Source organism: Nannobrachium achirus (assembly GCF_963921795.1).
Source record: "Nannobrachium achirus genome assembly, chromosome: 22".
Lineage (NCBI taxonomy): Eukaryota > Metazoa > Chordata > Actinopteri > Myctophiformes > Myctophidae > Nannobrachium > Nannobrachium achirus.
In genome coordinates, this window is record NC_137829.1 from 54,209,839 (window position 1) to 54,228,526 (window position 18,688).

At 42.4% G+C, this 18,688-nt stretch overlaps 1 protein-coding gene across 5 annotated transcripts in view; it reads left to right on the top strand.

Annotated features, from left to right (window-relative positions):
* The window catches only part of LOC308308239 (transmembrane protease serine 9-like), a 53,368-nt gene extending 40,238 nt beyond the window's left edge, over positions 1-13,130 (top strand). For all 5 annotated transcript variants that reach the window (XM_080753613.1, XM_080753614.1, XM_080753615.1 and 2 more), the window contains 5 exons: positions 804-863; positions 11,478-11,646; positions 12,174-12,243; positions 12,548-12,729; positions 12,916-13,130. In XM_080753613.1, the coding sequence (XP_080609739.1) occupies positions 804-863; positions 11,478-11,646; positions 12,174-12,243; positions 12,548-12,729; positions 12,916-13,093 (659 nt within the window). In that variant the 3' untranslated portion in view covers positions 13,094-13,130. The remainder of the gene's footprint in view (positions 1-803; positions 864-11,477; positions 11,647-12,173; positions 12,244-12,547; positions 12,730-12,915) is intronic.
* The last annotated feature ends 5,558 nt before the right edge of the window (positions 13,131-18,688 follow it).

Here is an 18,688-nt window from a genome sequence, read left to right on the forward strand (position 1 = left end):
GACAGTACAAAGACAGGGCCTTTAGCCAATAACTGGTCGACAGTACAAAGACAGGGCCTTTAGCCAATAACTGGTCGACAGTACAAAGACAGGGCCTTTAGCCAATAACTGGTCGACAGTAAAAAGACTGGGCCTTTAGCCAATAACTGGTCGACAGTACAAAGACAGGGCCTTTAGCCAATAACTGGTCGACAGTACAAAGACTGGGCCTTTATTCAATAACTGGTCGACGGTACAAAGACAGGGCCTTTAGAGAATAACTGGTCGACGGTACAAAGACAGGGCCTTTAGAGAATAACTGGTCGACGGTACAAAGACAGGGCCTTTATTCAATAACTGGTCTACAGTACAAAGACAGGGCCTTTAGAGAATAACTGGTCTACAGTACAAAGACAGGGCCTTTAGCCAATAACTGGTCGACAGTACAAAGACAGGGCCTTTAGCCAATAACTGGTCGACAGTACAAAGACAGGGCCTTTAGAGAATAACTGGTCTACAGTACAAAGACAGGGCCTTTAGAGAATAACTGGTCGACAGTACAAAGACAGGGCCTTTAGATAATAACTGGTCGACAGTACAAAGACAGGGCCTTTATTCAATAACTGGTCTACAGTACAAAGACAGGGCCTTTAGAGAATAACTGGTCGACAGTACAAAGACAGGGCCTTTAGAGAATAACTGGTCGACAGTACAAAGACAGGGCCTTTAGCCAATAACTGGTCGACAGTACAAAGACAGGGCCTTTAGAGAATAACTGGTCGACAGTACAAAGAATAAACAGTTTCTCTATCTAACCGTGACAGGTACACCAAACAAGACGTGCAAGGCAATTGGATGGCTGCATAATGAATTTGAGCTTCATGGTAAGTAAACAACATGAACACACTCAGACAGGTTGACAATGAAAAATCTATATGTGTGTGTGTGTGTGTGTGTGTGTGTGTGTGTGTGTGTGTGTGTGTGTGTGTGTGTGTGTGTGTGTGTGTGTGTGTGTTAGGGTGGCCATTCGTCCGGATTTACGCCGGACAGTCCGGTTTTTCACTGTGCTGTCCTCCGCCCAGCGCAGCCTCTGGCCGGACACCTAATTGTCCGGCTTTCAGAGGGATTTAGGCTACAGACAGTGCATGTGTTTGCTTAATGGTTACATTTACATATCTCCGCTAATCTCCCGTTTAGCAGATATACAAGCTCACAGCGCAACACCGCACCGCAGCTTGTCGCGTGCTATGTGTGTGTATTTCGTTTACACACAGCAAGCACACGTTGCACTATTCACACTGAACGCTCCAGTCGCTCCTCCCACGCTTGTGGATAAAACCGACGGCGAGTATGTTGTTTTAGAAAGCCTGGTGAGGCGAGGTTAAGTAGTTGTAGAAGATGAACTGCAGCTCAGATTTGCCCAAAAGACACCGAAACGAAACGTCATTTAGCCAACATGGAGCAAGGTTAATTAGTTAAAAAAGATGCGCAGAATTCACGAGTATGCACTTTTGCAGCACTGTGTGTAACAGGTTGATGTCATTAAAGGAAAGATAGATGCATGCTTTGACTGACAGGCAATGACTTAATGTTCTGCAGCTATAGGTTTTCCTCTAGTCTCTAGTAACACAATAAGTGCAGCTGAGCTATCTAGTACCCTTATGTCCACAGGTCTCCCCTTCTCTTCCCCTCTCTCTGTTTTATTATTTCTGATGCCAGTCATGTGGAATAGATTTCAAATGGGACAATTTAACTCAATAATAATTGCAAAAAAAAAAAAGATACAGTGTAGGCCCAATATCACCCTCACTGTACCTTTATTATTCTGTTTTTGTTTGTTTATTTGACATTTTAGAAAAATACTGAAAGCATTTGTTGGAAAAGAATATAAGGGGGGTAATAATAATAATAATAATAATAATAGTAACAAGACAGAGCAATGGATATTATTATTATTATTATTATGATGTATGGTAGGCCTTTATATTTAAAGGAAACAAACTGCCAGTTTAACGTTGACCTGGATCTGTCCTGAGTTTGAATTGAATGTCAATAAATCTCTCTCTCTCACTTTATGTATTTTGTACTTTGTCTTTTTCTACTTTTTTACCAGGAGTTATAAAACTAAGAAAAGGCAACTATTTAAGGGTGCATTCACAGGCATAGGGTTAGGGTTAGGGTTAGGGTTACCCTAACCCTAACCCTAACCCATCCACACAGGCATAGGGTTAGGGTTAGGGTTAGGGTTAGGGTTAGGGTTTGGGTTAGGGTTAGGGTTAGGGTTAGGGTTAGGGTTTGGGTTAGGGTTAGGGTTAGGGTTAGGGTTACCCTAACCCATTCACACAGGCATGTTTTATTGTGGTTAAAATGAATCCTGAAGTGCATTGTTAGAAAATGGCTGGTGTGAAGACTCATTAATCATCAATCATTATGCATGATTTCTTTATCCATTATTTTAAACAGCAGATATACAAGCTCACACCTTGTAGATCTGCTACTTTTGAATAAATCTTGAATATTTGTTATTTTTTTACCCCATTCCGTGAGTGGCTTCTTAAATCCTCCTTATAAATCAACCCCCAAAATGTCCAGGGACCCCCAAAATGACCAGGGACCCCCAAAATGACCAGGGACCCCCAAAATGACCAGGGACCCCCACAATTGATTGATTGGTTGATTGATTGATTGAAGACTTTATTGTCAGTTTGCATAGGAAAAGGTACAGTTTCATGACGGTACAGTTCACTGGTACAAGGTCTACTAAAAGGAGATCCACGAAAAGACTAAGCTTATTTCCACAGGAAACCATTAAAGTATCTCATATAACATTGAATGACAGACGAATAGAACACAGTACTATGCAGTAGATATGTAAAGAAAAGAAAATGAGAGAACAAAAAAAAGAAAACAGTAAGTCTAAACAAACAGTAAGTAAGAAGGGGCAGGGGAGTTTTTTTAACCAGTTGCGAACGGCTGCTGCCTGTAAGTGGTTTTTCAGGGCAATTTTAAAGGATGCTAGTGATCCACACTCCTTTATGGCCTTCGGTAAGGCTTTCCACATTTTGGTGGTATAGCAGAAAAAAGAGTTTGACTCTTAGTTGGTTTTGACTCTGGGTTGAAAGTGATCTGTGGCGCTGCCTCTGGTGTTGTAATTATGGACATCCTTAATGTTTATAAAGTATTTTGACAGGTACATGGGTATCATAGTGGTGTAGTGTATCTTGTACACCAGGCCCATTGCAAGTTGCTGTACTCTGTCATCTACTCTGAGCCACCCCACTCTTAACTGGTGAGTAGCGGTGAGGTGAGTCTGATAGGGAAGGTTAAGCAGGACCCTAATTAGTTGTTTTGGGCTGTTTGGAGTTTAGTTTTTAGGGCTTGTGGGGCGCTGCCACAATACGTGGACTCCGTACTCAAAGAGGGGCTGGATTATTGCACCAGCTATGGTCTTCAGTGTGTTGAAATTGACCATTGGGGCGATCCTCTGTAGGAAACGAGTTTGTTGGTTGATTTCATTTATTACTTTAGAAGTCATCTTTTCGCTGGAAAGATTAGCTTCAAGGATACATCCTAAGTAAGAGATTTCGTTTTTTCGTGTTATGACCTTGTCATCCATTTTGATTGTGAAGTTATCGACTTTTTTGAGGTTATGATTTGATCCAAAGAGGATGAACTCAGTTTTTCCCAGGTGAATTGATAATTTGTTGTCGTTAAGCCATGTGCAGATCTTACTTAGTTCAGAGTTAAGTGTCTTTTCAACTCTCACTCTCAGAATACATTAAACACTGATGTGTACAACATTCCCCCCTTGGTCGTGACTCGTGACAGAACTCCCGCTGTGAGCTTGTATGGATGTAGAGGTTCTGTCTGACAAGTGATGGATGTCCCAATACGAAGAGTTGGACACTGTAGACCTGGGAGAACCTGTGGGCCACATTACAAATATATCAAGGGGCCGCGGGCCAGTTGATAAAATTACATTACTTTTCTCTCTTACTCTCTTTTATTTGCTTTATTTCCACATAACATAAGACAAGTGCAATGTGTATTATGTTATGGCTTGGAATTCCATTTATATTCTTTCAATGACACAATTTGTAATCTAAGTAATTTGCTACATTTTCTCTCTTTTTTTATAATTCTGTGCAATTAGCATATTCCACACAAACACTAAAACAAACTAATGTACATTTGTCTGCTATTTGTCTGGGTCTATCTGTCTGCCTGCTATCAAAAGGGATAACATTAAAGATAGCTGAGCACATCTCTGTTTCAATTGCTTCACAATGTTATTTATGACTTGGCCCACATTCAATAGAAATGGCTTTTTACAGAAAATAAACTTGTCAAAATGGATAGTTATGGGTTAGGGTTAAGGAAATTAAAATAAAATCAAACAATCTACTTAAAATAGGGGGGGTACACACCTTTGGTGTCTGTCTGAGTGTCTGGCCCTGTTACAGCGCCACCAGGAGGCGGGTTGGACACATTTTTGGACAGTACTCCTACAGATTTTGTCCAAAAATCATGCTGATCGGTACACAGTATCTCTATAGCCATTAAACGAAACAGGTATTTCTTACATTGATGCCAAGTCTGGGTGAAGTGACGGCTGGGGAGGGGCCGCCTCTGCTGGTCGGAGGTCATTCCTGTCGATATGTGGTCCCATCCACGTGGACCAGATAGGACCGGAGTCCCAGCTGCTGCACACACACGCCTCTCCTCCATGGGCCGTCCTGTCCCCCGGGAGTGTCTTCATCCTTATGGGCTGCATGGCCGACGCTCAGCTCCGGCAGATCCTTGGCAGACCCGTCATAGACCAGCATTGCTGCTCCATGCTTCGCTCTCAGCTTGTCTGGAATTCCCGTAACGACTTCAGCTGGTCGGCCACAGGGAGAAGGGATCTCAGCCTCCGTGACATGAGCCGCTGCGCTGCATAGCTGTAAAGATCCATGCTCACCAGCTGCCAGGGACGTGTGGGGAGCGGGTGCGACATCATAGTCTCCCTCTGTTGTTCGTGTGCATACTCATTACTCCTTGTGTTCTGGCCAGCCCTCCAGCACCACAGACTTCAGCATTTGAAGACACACGTCCTCCACAGTGTGTGCTGGAATCTGTGCCAGGCGTTGGCTGCTGACGTTTAGGTAGTCCGCCACTGCTCCTGCTGAAGTGTGAGGAGCATGCTCTGAAGGCGCTTTGGCGCACTGAGGAGAGGCTTCTTGTCAGGGTCGGCCTTGAGGCCGTGGAAGCAGACCTCCTTCACTCCAAATGGCATCTTTTTCAGGCCCAGTCTCAGCTTCACTTCTCTGCACCTGTCCATCAAAGCAATGAGGTTCGTGTCATGGTCTCGATTGGCCTCCTCATCTGTGTCCCCACCGGCCAACAATAAGGATATCGTCGGCTATAGGCTCGATCCCTGTCAGGCCCACTAGCAGCTCATGCTGCTTCCTCTGGTACAACTCCGGAGCAACTGACACACCGAAAGAGAGCTTCAGACAACGTTTTCTACCCCACTGTGTCCAAAATGTTGTCATCAGGCTGCTCTCTTCATCCAAGCGGCACTGCAGGAACGCATCGCGTGCATCCACCAGTGTGAATATATGTGCCTTATAGGCAGCTTATACAGCACGTCATCCAATGTGGGCATCAGGTAATGGGACCGTTTCAGAGCTCGTTGAGGGGCTTTGAGTCAATACAAAGTGTCAATTTATCTGGCTTTTTCACTATGACCAGGTTGCTAATCCAGTCTGTGGGTTGAGTGACTGTGGTTAAGTGCTAGGGGTGTAACGATACATTTTAATAGCGATTCGATACGTATCACGATATATGGTTGACGATACGATACATGGACGATATTGGTTCATTCATGGCGATACGATACGATTCGATTTAATTATTTAAAATCGATATAGTAACTATTTACCAAAGAAATTAAATCTGTGTGAAAGGTGTAGATAGTGCAGGTTTTTAAGGGAAACATTGTATTATTATGGATATAAATAAGTAAACACAGTGATTATTTGCCAAATACGTGGACATTGTATATTGAAAAACCTGCACCTTGACATGAACCCAGAGATTACACACATTTATCGATAGACCAGTGTAGCTATATGGAAAGGAAAAGTAATTAAACCCCTCCTTTTAATTTTATCTTCTTAAAAATGCTAAATACAATGCACAAGTAGGTAGTATCGATACAATCGATTCTTTGCACTGCCGATTCGGTACGATACAAAATAAAACGATACGATTCGATTTTAGCTGTTTTCATTTCGATCTACTTCGATTTTTTAAGTTAAAAACGATATTTCGATACAGTTACTATATCGTTACACCCCTATTAAGTGCCCATCCTCTTCGTATCGATAGATAGATAGATAGATAGATACCTTTATTATCCCAAGGGGGAAATTCAAGCTGCACTTTAACAGCTGCCTTGAGGGCCACTGGAACATTCCTGGGAGCACACTGAACCAGTGCCATGGTGCTGTCCAGCTCAAAGTGAACGGGCACAACATTTCATGGTAGGTGCTGACAAGATGCTCTGTAGTCAGGACCCCCTTCCTACAGTGCTGCACCCACTCATTCTACTGTACTTCTGCACTATGGATGCCCGGTGAAGTTCGTTAACATTCTCCGGTAGTTCCATGATGGAATGAGGGACAAGGTCATGATGGTTGGATTAGAATCTGCCCCCTTCAGAGTAGGTACTGGAGTGAGACAGGGACGTGTTCTCTTTTTTTTTTTTTTTTATATAATTTTTATCCCACAATTTTGTAACCCATTTTTTCACCCAGTGCTAATTGCCTATGTAATCCTGGGCTCTGCTCTCCCTCTGCCGCGCCTGGGGAGACAACGGACTGACCTCATGCTTCCTTCTATGCATGAGGAGTCCAAGTTGCTTCTTTTCACCTGACAGTGGAGATTTCCCTGGTTTGGACATAGCGCGTGGAAGGAACACGTTATTCCAACCAGTTCCTTTCCCCTCCATCAGGCGCCCCAGCTGGCCAGGGGGAGGCATTATTGAGACCAGGATTACGTGCATGTTTTTGTGAGGGTATCAACCCTAGGAGACACGGGGAGAACATGCAAACTCCACACAGAAAGGCCCTATCGCCAACCCCACCTAGGGTGTGGGTGCTGATGACGCGGAGGAACACGCCGCCAGCACCCACAGCGTCCCCCGGCGGGAATCGAACCCAGGACCTTCTAGCTGTGAGGCGAAGCGCTAACCACTGCGCCACCGTGTCCCCAGGGATGTGTTCTCACACCGGTCCTGTTTAACATCTTCCTCCTGTGTGTAACAACACTACTTCACAAGGAAAAGGAGGAGGGGAGTGGGGTGACCGGATGGGAACCTCTTCAACATCAGGAGGCTCCAAGCTACAACAAAGCTCCAGTCTGTAGGCATACTGGAACTCCCTTGTGGCCACACACGCCAGAATCACTGCAGGCCACTCTGGCAGCCGCTGTGAGAGCCTACAGCAGAACGGGACTGTCTGTAAACATATCAAAGACAGAAGTCCTCTGCCAGTGGTCTTCAGAACCTCCACAGACACCACCAGCCTTCTCTGTTGCAGATTCACCTCTTAACATCGTTCCACATTTCAAGCACCTTGGGAGCATCCTGTCAGAAGACTGCAGCATCGATCAGGACATCCAAAACAGGATCAAACAGTCCTCGTCCTCCTTTGGAAAAGGTTCTTCAGCAACAGCAACCTCCACCTCCACACACAAATAGCAGTCTACAAGGCAATATGCATATCCACCCTCCTATACGGTTGTGAGTCATGGACCATCTACTCCCGGCATCTGAAGATGCTCGAGGCATTCCACATCAAATGCCTCCAACGCATCCTGAGTGCCAAGACTGTATATCACACTGCAGAACCAGCTGCAGGAGCATAGAGGTCACGCCCACGATTATGCAACACCAGCTAAGATGGCTTCTTAGCTGGCGTTGGCCCAGGTGGAGTTGGCCATATTACAAGGCAGGCGACTGGATGCCATCCAGTCGCCTGCCTTGTAATATGGCCAACTCCACCTGGGCCAACGCTCTGCAGGGGGACCCAAGAAGAGGCTGAAGGACCAACTAAAGACCTCCCTTAAAAAGTGTGGAATCGAGCCTGCTTCCCTTGAAGACACCGCTGCTTCTCCCGGTGTGGACTCTGCCAACAAGGAGTCCAACTGGCAGAGGAGAACAGAATAACACATCGCCTGGCAAAAAGGCAGAGGAGGAAGTTGGCCAAACCTGCACCTGCACCATCGGGTCAGATCTTCACTTGCCCTGTCTGTGACAGGCAGTGTGCATGGACTATAAGGTCATCAAAGGACCCACACATTATGGCAGAAGTCATGATAGGCCACGATGGACTAACTTAAGCAAGTAAGTAAGTGGTATGTATAAGGGCCACGAGAGGGGCTGTCCATGCCCATAGCCAATCAGATGGGCATAAATGGGCACATGCATATATTCTTTTGTTAATCCTCTGGAGATTGGAGATGAATGATTTCATTTGGTGGGGAGGAAGTGTTCATTACACATTGTTCTGAAACAGTTTTCTTTCCAGTGGTGGAAGAACTACTCAACTTCTTTACCGTGTGACTTTCCTCTTCTATACCCTCCCTGTATTTGAACCCGGGTTCCCACGCACTTGCCAGCCTGCTTGCTCAGGGGAGGAATTATAATTATAACTAGAAAAGAAAATTTCTAAGAAATTTTAAGTGTGCCTGCAGCTCGCTAAGTCTGTGCAACCTTGTGTAGCGGTTGGTGTTAGCATTAGCGTTATTAACATTAGCATTTTTTGCATAAGCTTTAACATTATATTGTTCTTCATATGACACCACCCACATGTCTGTACGACAAACGGTTCACGAGAAAACGGGTCACTTCCTGTTTGGTGAGGGGCACTTCCTGTTTGGCGAAATAGGCCCCAATTAAGTTTAAAGGGATATTCCACTTTAAAAAAAACTTTTGGTAATTGTATGGTCTAATCAGGCTTGTATGAACACCCTGAACAGTTTTTAATTTGCTTCATTCAGTATTTAGATATTTGATGTAAATGTTACCAGCTCCAACACGCCCAGGCCCTCTCCACATACACACCCATTGTAACTTCAAACTCCATTTTAACCCTGATAGATTCATTAAAAACACATTTTTTCTGGTGACTCATCTCCTAATACGTGAGCAGACCGTGTTTTTTCAATAACCTTTTTCTTTTATTTTTAATAATTCTTTGGGAAAATGGAAAACATTAAATACAATAATATTTTATTGAAAATAAATGAAAAAAGTTATTGAAAAAACACGGTCTGCTCACGTATTAGGAGGGTATTATGAGTCACCAGAAAAAATAATGGGTGTTTTTGATGAATCTATCATGGTTAAAATGGAGTTTGAAGTTACAATGGGTGTGTATGTGGAGAGGGCCTGGGCGTGTTGGAGCTGGTAACATTTACATCAAATATCTAAATACTGAATGAAGCAAATTAAAAACTGTTCAGGATGTTCATACAAGCCTGATTAGACCATACAATGACCAAAAGTTTTTTGAAAGTGTAATATCCCTTTAAGGACTCTTAATCTTGTCATTTGACGCAACCCGCGTGTCTGTATGACAAACGGTTCAAGAGATCAAGGGTCACTTCCTGTTTGGTGAGGGGCACTTCCTGTTTGGCGAAATAGGCCCCAATTAAGGTCATGGACGATTAATGTATCGCAGCTCTACCCACGTCACAAGGCCAGCAGCCAATCAGAAACCAAACAGGAAGTCAGCCATTTCGACTAATTAGTGGCGTTTTGGCGCATTTTTGGCTGTTATCACGGGTCGCACTTTAACGACAGTTTTTTGAGAAAAAATTGTTTTGTGAGAAAAAAAACGTTTTTTGAAAAAAAAAAGCTTTTTGAGAAAAAAAAAAGTTTTTTGAGAAAAAAAAAAGTTTTTTGAGGAGAAAAAAAGTTTTTTGAGGAGAAAAACAATTTGAGAAAAAATTTTTTTTGAGAAAAAAAAATTTGAGAAAAAAAAATTTTGAGAAAAAAAAAATTTGGAGAAAAAAAAATTTGGAGAAAAAAAATTTGAGAAAAAAAAAATTTGAGAAATAAAAATTTGAGAAAAAAAAAATTTGAGAAAAAAAAATTGAGAAAAAAAAATTGAGAAAAAAAATTTGAGAAAAAAAAATTTGAGAAAAAAAAAAATTGAGAAAAAAAATTTGAGAAAAAAAAAATTTGAGAAAAAAAAAAGTTTTTGAGAAAAAAAATGTATGACACCAGCCGCGAGTCTGTACGACAAACGGTTCATGAGTTATAGAGGCACTTCCTGTTTGGTGAAGGGCACTTCCTGTTATAGAGGGGGCGGGGCTTAATCAATTACAGCTCATCCCTATTGGTCGGAAAAAGACCAAAGTTGTGTGAGCATTTTACATTTTAAATGACGTTGCTAGGCAAAAGTATGGCAGAGTTATGTGGCGCCAAAGTTTCTGGTTTTTTTTCGGAGTCCTCCATTCTAAGTCAATGGGGTTTTTGGGCGTCGTTTTTTGCGAATTACATCGCAATCGTATCGCGGATCGGAAAGAAAAGTAATAGCACACCATTCCCGGCCGAGCCGCACATTTTGATGTATATATTGCGGGGGTGGCGTAAATCGTGCGGCAGTTATTACGTGCCGAAGTTTCCCCCATTCTAAGTCAATGGGGTTTTTTGGCGTCGTTTTTTGCGAATTACGTCGCAATGGTAACGCGGATCGGAAAGAAAAGTAATAGCACCCCATTCCCGGCCGAGCCGCACGTTTTGATGTATATATTGCGGCGGTGGCGTAAATCGTGCGGCACTTATTACGTGCCGAACTTTTGTGGCGACATTACTTATTTACTTAAAGGAGTGGTGACACCGGCCGAAATTTAACATTATGGTACAGTAGGTCACGTGGTCTTTGTTGAAACGGTTTGGAAAGGGGGTGGAGCCGGCTGGGACCATCACAGTTTGATTGACGTTTGCTCTGGGGCGCATGTAAACCATAGATGTAAACAGACCACGAAACCAGGAAGTGGCCTCAACATAAATAAAATGTATTTTATTTGTAAATCTATGCAAATAAAATGCATTTCACCCCTCAAATGTCTTAGTTTCAGCAACATTGTTCATGTCAAGTAGGTAGTTTTTTTATTTGTTGAAATGACGAAATCGCTACGCTATCCTATCCAACCTCCGGACCGGAGATCTGCTGCTGCTGCTGTCTGTCTCCCTCCCTCTCCCCTGCCCGAGAGAGAGATGGCACCGCCTCTCGAATCTGTCAGCTGATTCACCGTAGCCTACAGATATCTGACTCCATTCAACCCCGCTGAATTCAACATGGATGATTATCATAATACAAGCCTAGTATCTTCTGTCGAGGATTTTTCTCCGCCACCGTCGCCAACCCCAACAGAACTCATTGGTGTCAGTGAAAGTGCTGACTTTTCTCCTCCTCCTCCACCACCTTCGCCTACACCAACAGAACTCACTGACGCAGACGCTAGTGTAAGTTCTGAAGACGAGGAGGACCACTATGCAGCTTTTGGCGTTCTACCCTACATGTTCGAGCCGATCCTCTTACCCAGCACCAGAGTGGTGGCAGCAGCCGTCCAAAGGAGACATCCCCGGGAAGGCATGCCCCCAGATCGATGGTAGGTTTGTTATCAATCATATTATTGTTCACTTGGATGTTATAAAAGGGGTAAAATCACCACTGTAGGTTTGTTATCAATCATATTATTGTTCACTTGGATGTTATAAAAGGGATAAAATCACCACTGCACCACTGGTAGAAGGCTAGAAGCCATGTTATTTTGTTGTACCTTATTCTGTAGTGAATTATATAGACCTTACTGCATGTAGCCTATAACAAGCGATTCAGAATTGCATTGCAAGTCCACTCTGTGTGGGGTAACAGAACCATTCCATTAGTCCTTCTTACTAACACAACTTGTCATTATTGTTTTTTGTCATGTCTAACATATCAATAACATAACCATGTGAATACAAGTCACCCTCACATGTTTTTTTTTTTTTTTTTTACCAAGAACTGTAACTCTTGACATTCTTGTCATGTGATCTTCAGTAACAGATGTCACTAACAGAACTTTGTCAATAATAGAACCATTATATTTTAAAATCTAACAACCTTGTTATCTTGTAACCTTCCTCTTCCTAGGTGCGAGTGTGGTGGTTGCCAGCTAATGCCCACAGGCCTCGAGAATAAGTGCTGTAGAGAGTATGTGGAGGTTGGTACTATTTCAGCAAGTTGTTTTTCTTTTGTTTGCTTTGAATGTAAACATGTAGGCCTTTAGCTAGAAGATTAATTTCAAAATGTGCACCCATCATTCACATCCATCCAGGTTACTGTAAGTCATGTTAGGTATGTGGAATATTTTATATAGAATATATATTGCACATATTGTTGTATGTTCATGACAAAGGACAATAGATATGACAATATATTTCTTTGACTCAAAGGTAAATGATTATGGGTTGGGGCGAAAAACAAAACAAAAACAGCTCTTCTTGACTCAGTCTGCTTTCTAACAGGTAATGAATAAGTGCAGGAGAGTGGAGGCTGAGCTACACTGCATCACAGAGCACCCTGGCTTTGCATCCGTGTGCCTCAACCCACATGTCCTGCAACTTGAGTACGCCACCATGATGCAGTACTACGACCCTCTTGCACTAGCACCTGAATATGAGACCTTGGAGGATGATTCATTGGCGACGTAAGTATTTCTGGCTAACAGTAGTTTACTTATCTGGCTTTAATTTTAAGTCTTTAATCATTTCAAGTCAATTCAAGTATCCCAGTTGTGAAGTAAGACCATCACATGTAAAAATGTATTGTAAGATGAGCATAGCATCCCAAGTGCAGTAAATCATGTCTTACGGTCTGTCTCTCTGCCCAATAGGCAGTATCGCTACACAGCTTACCGGACCTTTGTGCGATGGTGTTGGGGACGTCTGGGAGAACGGGTCAGGAAAGTCATTCCCTCGTGCACAGTCACGGCGATCAGGAGGGCCTTTCCGAGGCCAGATTCAGAGGACTATGTCGGTTTTAAATGGCCTGACCCCATATATGAGCACTGATTTCTTTTATTTTTCAAAAATAAAAACATATAAATAAGATTGTTTGATTTTTTACCATTTACCGAAACTATGCAAGTACAATCATTTGCTTATGTTGACAATATTTTACAATGATCATATTTAAACGACTAGACAATCTCAGTGGTTTATGTACAATGATTATTTATTTACAGTGACCATGGGTCATAGCCATGTTGACTTGTGGACATTTTTGTAAAAAAAAAAAAGAAAAACAATTATTTCATTGACAAAACAATATCAGGGGTTGACACTAAGGCCTCAGAGGCACTTGCCCATCGGGCAAGTACAGGTCATGTTCTACTTGCCCAAAGGTCATGTCCACTTGCCCGAAAAGTAAATAGTCCATTATAAAATGATAGGTACGATTTTAATTAACCCGGCTCAATTTAACACTTATTTCTTTACTTTCTGGGGCTGTGCGATAAAATGTCATACCTCAATACCTCCAAATCCCAAATACCTACATAGCTATGATTGAATATGTCTAAGGTTTCACACTTATTTTATATTTTTAAGTGTAGCAACAGTAAAACAGCACATTCTAGGTAAACAGTGCTCTTATTTTACATTTCACAGATCAGAAGACAGAGCGCTCTGGCCACCTTCAGGTGTTTAGACAGATATCTCGTGTTGTGTTTATAGATAGTTGCGTTCCCTCCCAAATGAGCACTTGCCCTGTCGGGCAACCTGAAAGTCAACTTCACCTGCCCCAAGGTTTTATTTACCTGCCGGGGGCAGTTGGGCAAGCCTTAGTGTCAATGCCTGAATATTATCAGAAACAAAGCCTGACCAGCTATAACAGGTCTGCAACTCAAGAGTCTAATTCTCTGCAACTGAGGACCTACGGGTCCATTAGGTTCTATTTTGTACACACTCAGAGAAACATTTGAGAACCACTAGTACAAGTGGACTCAATGTACCATAGTAAATAACACCAGTAACACTCCCTAATTGGGAGATAAGCGACCGCCTGGTCGCATACACAAACTTTAGAAGGCAATCAGGAGGGAATATGGGAAATGGGACAGATCATGTTGATGACATGACTTCAGAGATACTGTGTACCACTCTGTATGATTTGGGCCAAAATCTGTAGGAGCAGTGTCCAAACGTGTTTAGCAAAAATCGTCCTGATGTGAAACATGAGGGGTTGTGATTTGCCATCCAAGGAGTGTGTGTGCAAAGTTTGGCATTGATAGGGCCAACGGTGGCAGAGATATGACTAGGGCAAAAGTGTGACGTGACATGCAGTAATTTGGTATTATGGTCAAAATAAAAAAATGGTGTGTAAAACATCTAATTATTGTCACAGACAAGACCAAGTTTTCTTTGCCACAAACACATTTGTCTGTGTACGGATATCGTACATCCCTGACCACTGACAGTGACCAGGCCAAGGAAGCACCTCCACTTCATGTTTCCACTGCATAGCGTGACCATCTGGCGTCCTGAGGATCCGGCCTCACGTAATTGGCAGAAAGTGTTGGTGGCACTTTAATGGCTGCTCTCTTCTCCTGATAAGGATCTGGGTTGTCCAGCACGTCTAACAGGAGCTGCCATAAGATGTCCACATAATCTAAACACAAACAAGACATGCAGAACTCAAAACCTGCTGCACAAATTCAGGCACCAGAGTGTTTGCATACTTATTTATACTAGTAGAGAAAGGTATCTGCAATGAAGCAGACAGCCCGCAATACTCCAAGTTAGATGAAGGCTTTTTGGTGCACGGCTCAAAAAAGCATATGAGAAAGAAGTAGTCACCAGCACTCAAGGAATCTCCTTTTTACATGATTTTATTTACCTCAATGGGTTGAATGGACAGAGTGTAGTCAACGGACGCATTTCGACCCTGTGGTCTTCTTCAGCGTTGTAACAACTATACTATCATACAATTAATTATCAAAATGATTCAGTGTTGTAAGGTTTAGCTTTAAAAATACATGTTTTAATCCTTTTCAATGGATGTCTGAAAAAGCAAATTGACAAAGTGGCGGCTTTTTTGAAAATAGCAGATGCACAGCTCACAGCGAAACGTTGTGAGGTTGTACATTTGTGATTTAAATGGAGAACTAAGTGAAATATGTTGAATATTTGGCACAAAATATTTTCAGATTGAGGTTAGTCACCAAAATAACTTGGATCCCGTCCCATTCTAGTTTCTTGGAACCTCTGAGCTAGCTCCGAACCAACTTTTAGAGTTCAGAACCAATTTGTTTTCAGTGAAAATGCCAATAACACTTTATTGTATATCAATCCGTATTGATACTTACTGTATGTGGGCTTGGCTTTTACGAAAGCCAAGGAGGGCTCTCCCTTCTTGTACTTTGGGAAGCGGACAGCCACCTTGGGCTTCCCATCTGGCTGCCTGAGTCTCTCACGGTCTGCGTTGTCATTATAATGCAGGCAAGCCACAAGCAATCTAAATATAGGAGGATTGTTAGTTGGCCTAAATCACATGCAGTGAGAAGATTAAACATTATGGAACATTTTTAATTTTAATGGTTAAACAAAACTGTTGTACAGTTAGAGTACATAGTGTGTGTGTGTGTGTGTGTGTGTGTGTGTGTGTGTGTGTGTGTGTGTAAATATATATAGGCCTATATGTAACGGAGGTGATCCGAACCTCCCCACCCGGCTTCGAACCCGGGTCTCCCGCATGAAAGTCCAATATCTTAACCATCACTCCAAAGGGATATCCCTATGGAACAAGAGCAGATACTAGACTTTTGAGGCTTCAGGCTGGGGCTGCGACTCTCTCCGCCACATATACAATACACACACAAACACACACACTGTATATACTAAGCTGCAAGCTTTCTTGCAAAATTATATCATAAAGTCACCAACCTGCACAGCATTCCAATGTAAGGAAAAACCACATTCTTCGGGGCAAACCTATGGAGGTAGAATTGAATCTTAGTCATGAGAACAGATTTAAGATGTTGTGGAGTTGTACATTAAGATTTGGGCACTTGTACCTCTGAATTTGCAGACTTGTATATGAAATCTGAACTTGAAAAGGAAAAGAAAAGCCCAACACACGTACACTTTTCCATTTGCAACTACAAATCCCTGTCTAACACGCTCGCAAATCGTCCCCAAATAATATTGAAACTAAACTAACTCCATACAAACCTTATTATAAGGTTGTGAAAGGCCTCAATACTGAGCAGCACCTGGCTGCAGACACTAGGGTCCTGTTGATGTCCACGGGAGACAGGAACATCAACAAGTGGCAGGAAGTGACCTCACAGTGTCAAGTGACTTCATGCCGCTTGTGGAGGTCACGTGACGTCTCTGTCTTGCAGTCCAAGGCACTACAGTCCCTTTGAGCCGCATTGTCGCTATGTGTACATGTTATCTTTTATCTTTTAGACAACCTAACTCTACCCCTAACCCTAAACTTTATCTTTTAGACAACCCAACTCTACCCCTAACCCTAAACTTAACCTCCATGGGGTAGAGCAAGAAAGAGGTGTGAGGTCACTTCCTGCCACTTGTTGATGTTCCTGTCTCCCGTGGACATCAACAGGACCCTAGTGTCTGCAGCCAGGTAGTCTTGTCAATACTTGAGGTCTGTTGGCGAGGACTTATCTTCGCTACGTCCTTCAGCAAGCTGGCATTCAAAAGAACGGCGCAAAACCTTTCACAGGCTTCGGTACCTATGAAGCATTGCAAAACATAATGAGGATGTTGTAAACATAACCTACTTTTATATTTAAAAAAAGAAAACTTAATTTTCATGACAAAAATAACTTGAACACTCTAATTTCCTGCACTCCTGATCAATACTCGGTAGTCGGTACACACATGTTATTTGAATCTATATGACTACTGTAATATTTTGTTAGTAACCAGAATCACAGTTCTCAGATTTGAATCAATACACAAACTGGAGAGACATATTCGTGTGTGACTGACATGTCTGTATCCAACTGGACAGATGTGCGCATGTTCACACAATATGAAGACTGCACTGCCCTCTAGTGACCATTGGCAGCATCTGTATTCTTCAAACTTGACTCAATATCAGGGTTTGCCTTAGAAAACTTTGGATGATTCAATATCACTTCAGTTTAACCACTTATAAATGTACCAGGTTAAACTGTACTGCTGAACTGTCTTTTGATGAGTGCTCCTCTTTCCCTTTTGTGAAGTGATCTACAAGCTCACAATGCGTTGCATTGTACGTTTGTAGATCAGAATTTCTTTTTGGCAAATATTCCAAGTGTTTTCCTTCTGCAAGATGAAAGTGTTACAAACTGCTCTAACAAACAAATAAGTATCTAAAATGTGTTTGGGTTTTTGGCTACATAGATGGCAATGTTCTTTTTAATATTGATATCATTTATGTTTAGAATAAAGCAACAGAGTAGTATTTGTAGGATTTCAGCATCATTAATAAGCTGAAGACAATGTAAATTTCTCACTTGGTTGAAGCCAAGCTCTTGGTTCAAGTTCTTCATGGGCACAGACGGGGAACAGCTGGTTGCTGTGCTGGTGCACATTCTGCACGTGGTTGGTGATGGACCTCCACTTGGCTACGGCTTCCTCGCCACACTTGGACGTGGATATGCTCCAGTACCGGTGGTTGATGGAACTCCTCCTCCACGGCATGATCTCCTCACAACCACGCTGCTTCCCCAGTGCCTCCAGCTTCTTGGACAGGCCTTTGAAGAGGATTAAGACAAAAAGAAAAACAGAAAGAGAAAACAAAGAAAGAAAAAAGAATTGAGTTAATGAATAGTTTTCACATTCTAAGATTGATAACAAGTTGACTAAAATTATATTTTGAGAATGTATTAACAACCTTTGGCCACATGCCAGGCATCAAAGTAGTGCTCGATGTCCTCCCTTCCCTTCATGTACGCCCCTACTTGTTTGTGGCGGTCTGTGACAACGGCACCTACTTTTATCCCAGCGGACTCCAAAAAGGTCAGGCTCCTTTTGAAACCTGCCAACTCCATGTTGTTACTGTACCGAACATCAGGCTCGTTACACTGTCAACAAAAACAAAATGCAATTAAGTATGTTTGCTAATTCACAGGTTAGTAGTAGAAAAAAAATGCTAACAATTATGAACATTAGATAATTCAAACCTGCACAAGTTGGATGTCCAATACCCTGTTCTGGTCAAGGTCCATCATTGTGTAGGAGCCATACTTTGCACTAAAGCCTGTGGGATCAGAGAGACAGTTATTACAGCATTTTCATTTCTACAAATAAATAGCAATGAATATAATAATACAAATAATTATTATTATTTATAATTACTTATTCATATAGCACCTTTCAGACATACATGCAGTTCTAAGTGCTCTACAGAGTGTTAGTGTTAAAATCTCTGGTTAAAACAAATACATACATTAAAATCAAGTAAAAAAAGTGTGCTATACGTTGTTATACTAACCCGGTGAGTCTGCTCTCATGTCCCCTCCCAAAGTAATGGGTTTGACAGCTTGCTTGGCCACGTCGATCACCTTGGCCTGCTCAATCTCCCACTGGTGAAGGATGGCTGGCTGGAGGTAGGCACGTTGGTGGCGGTAGTGTGTCCTCGGACAAATGGACTCA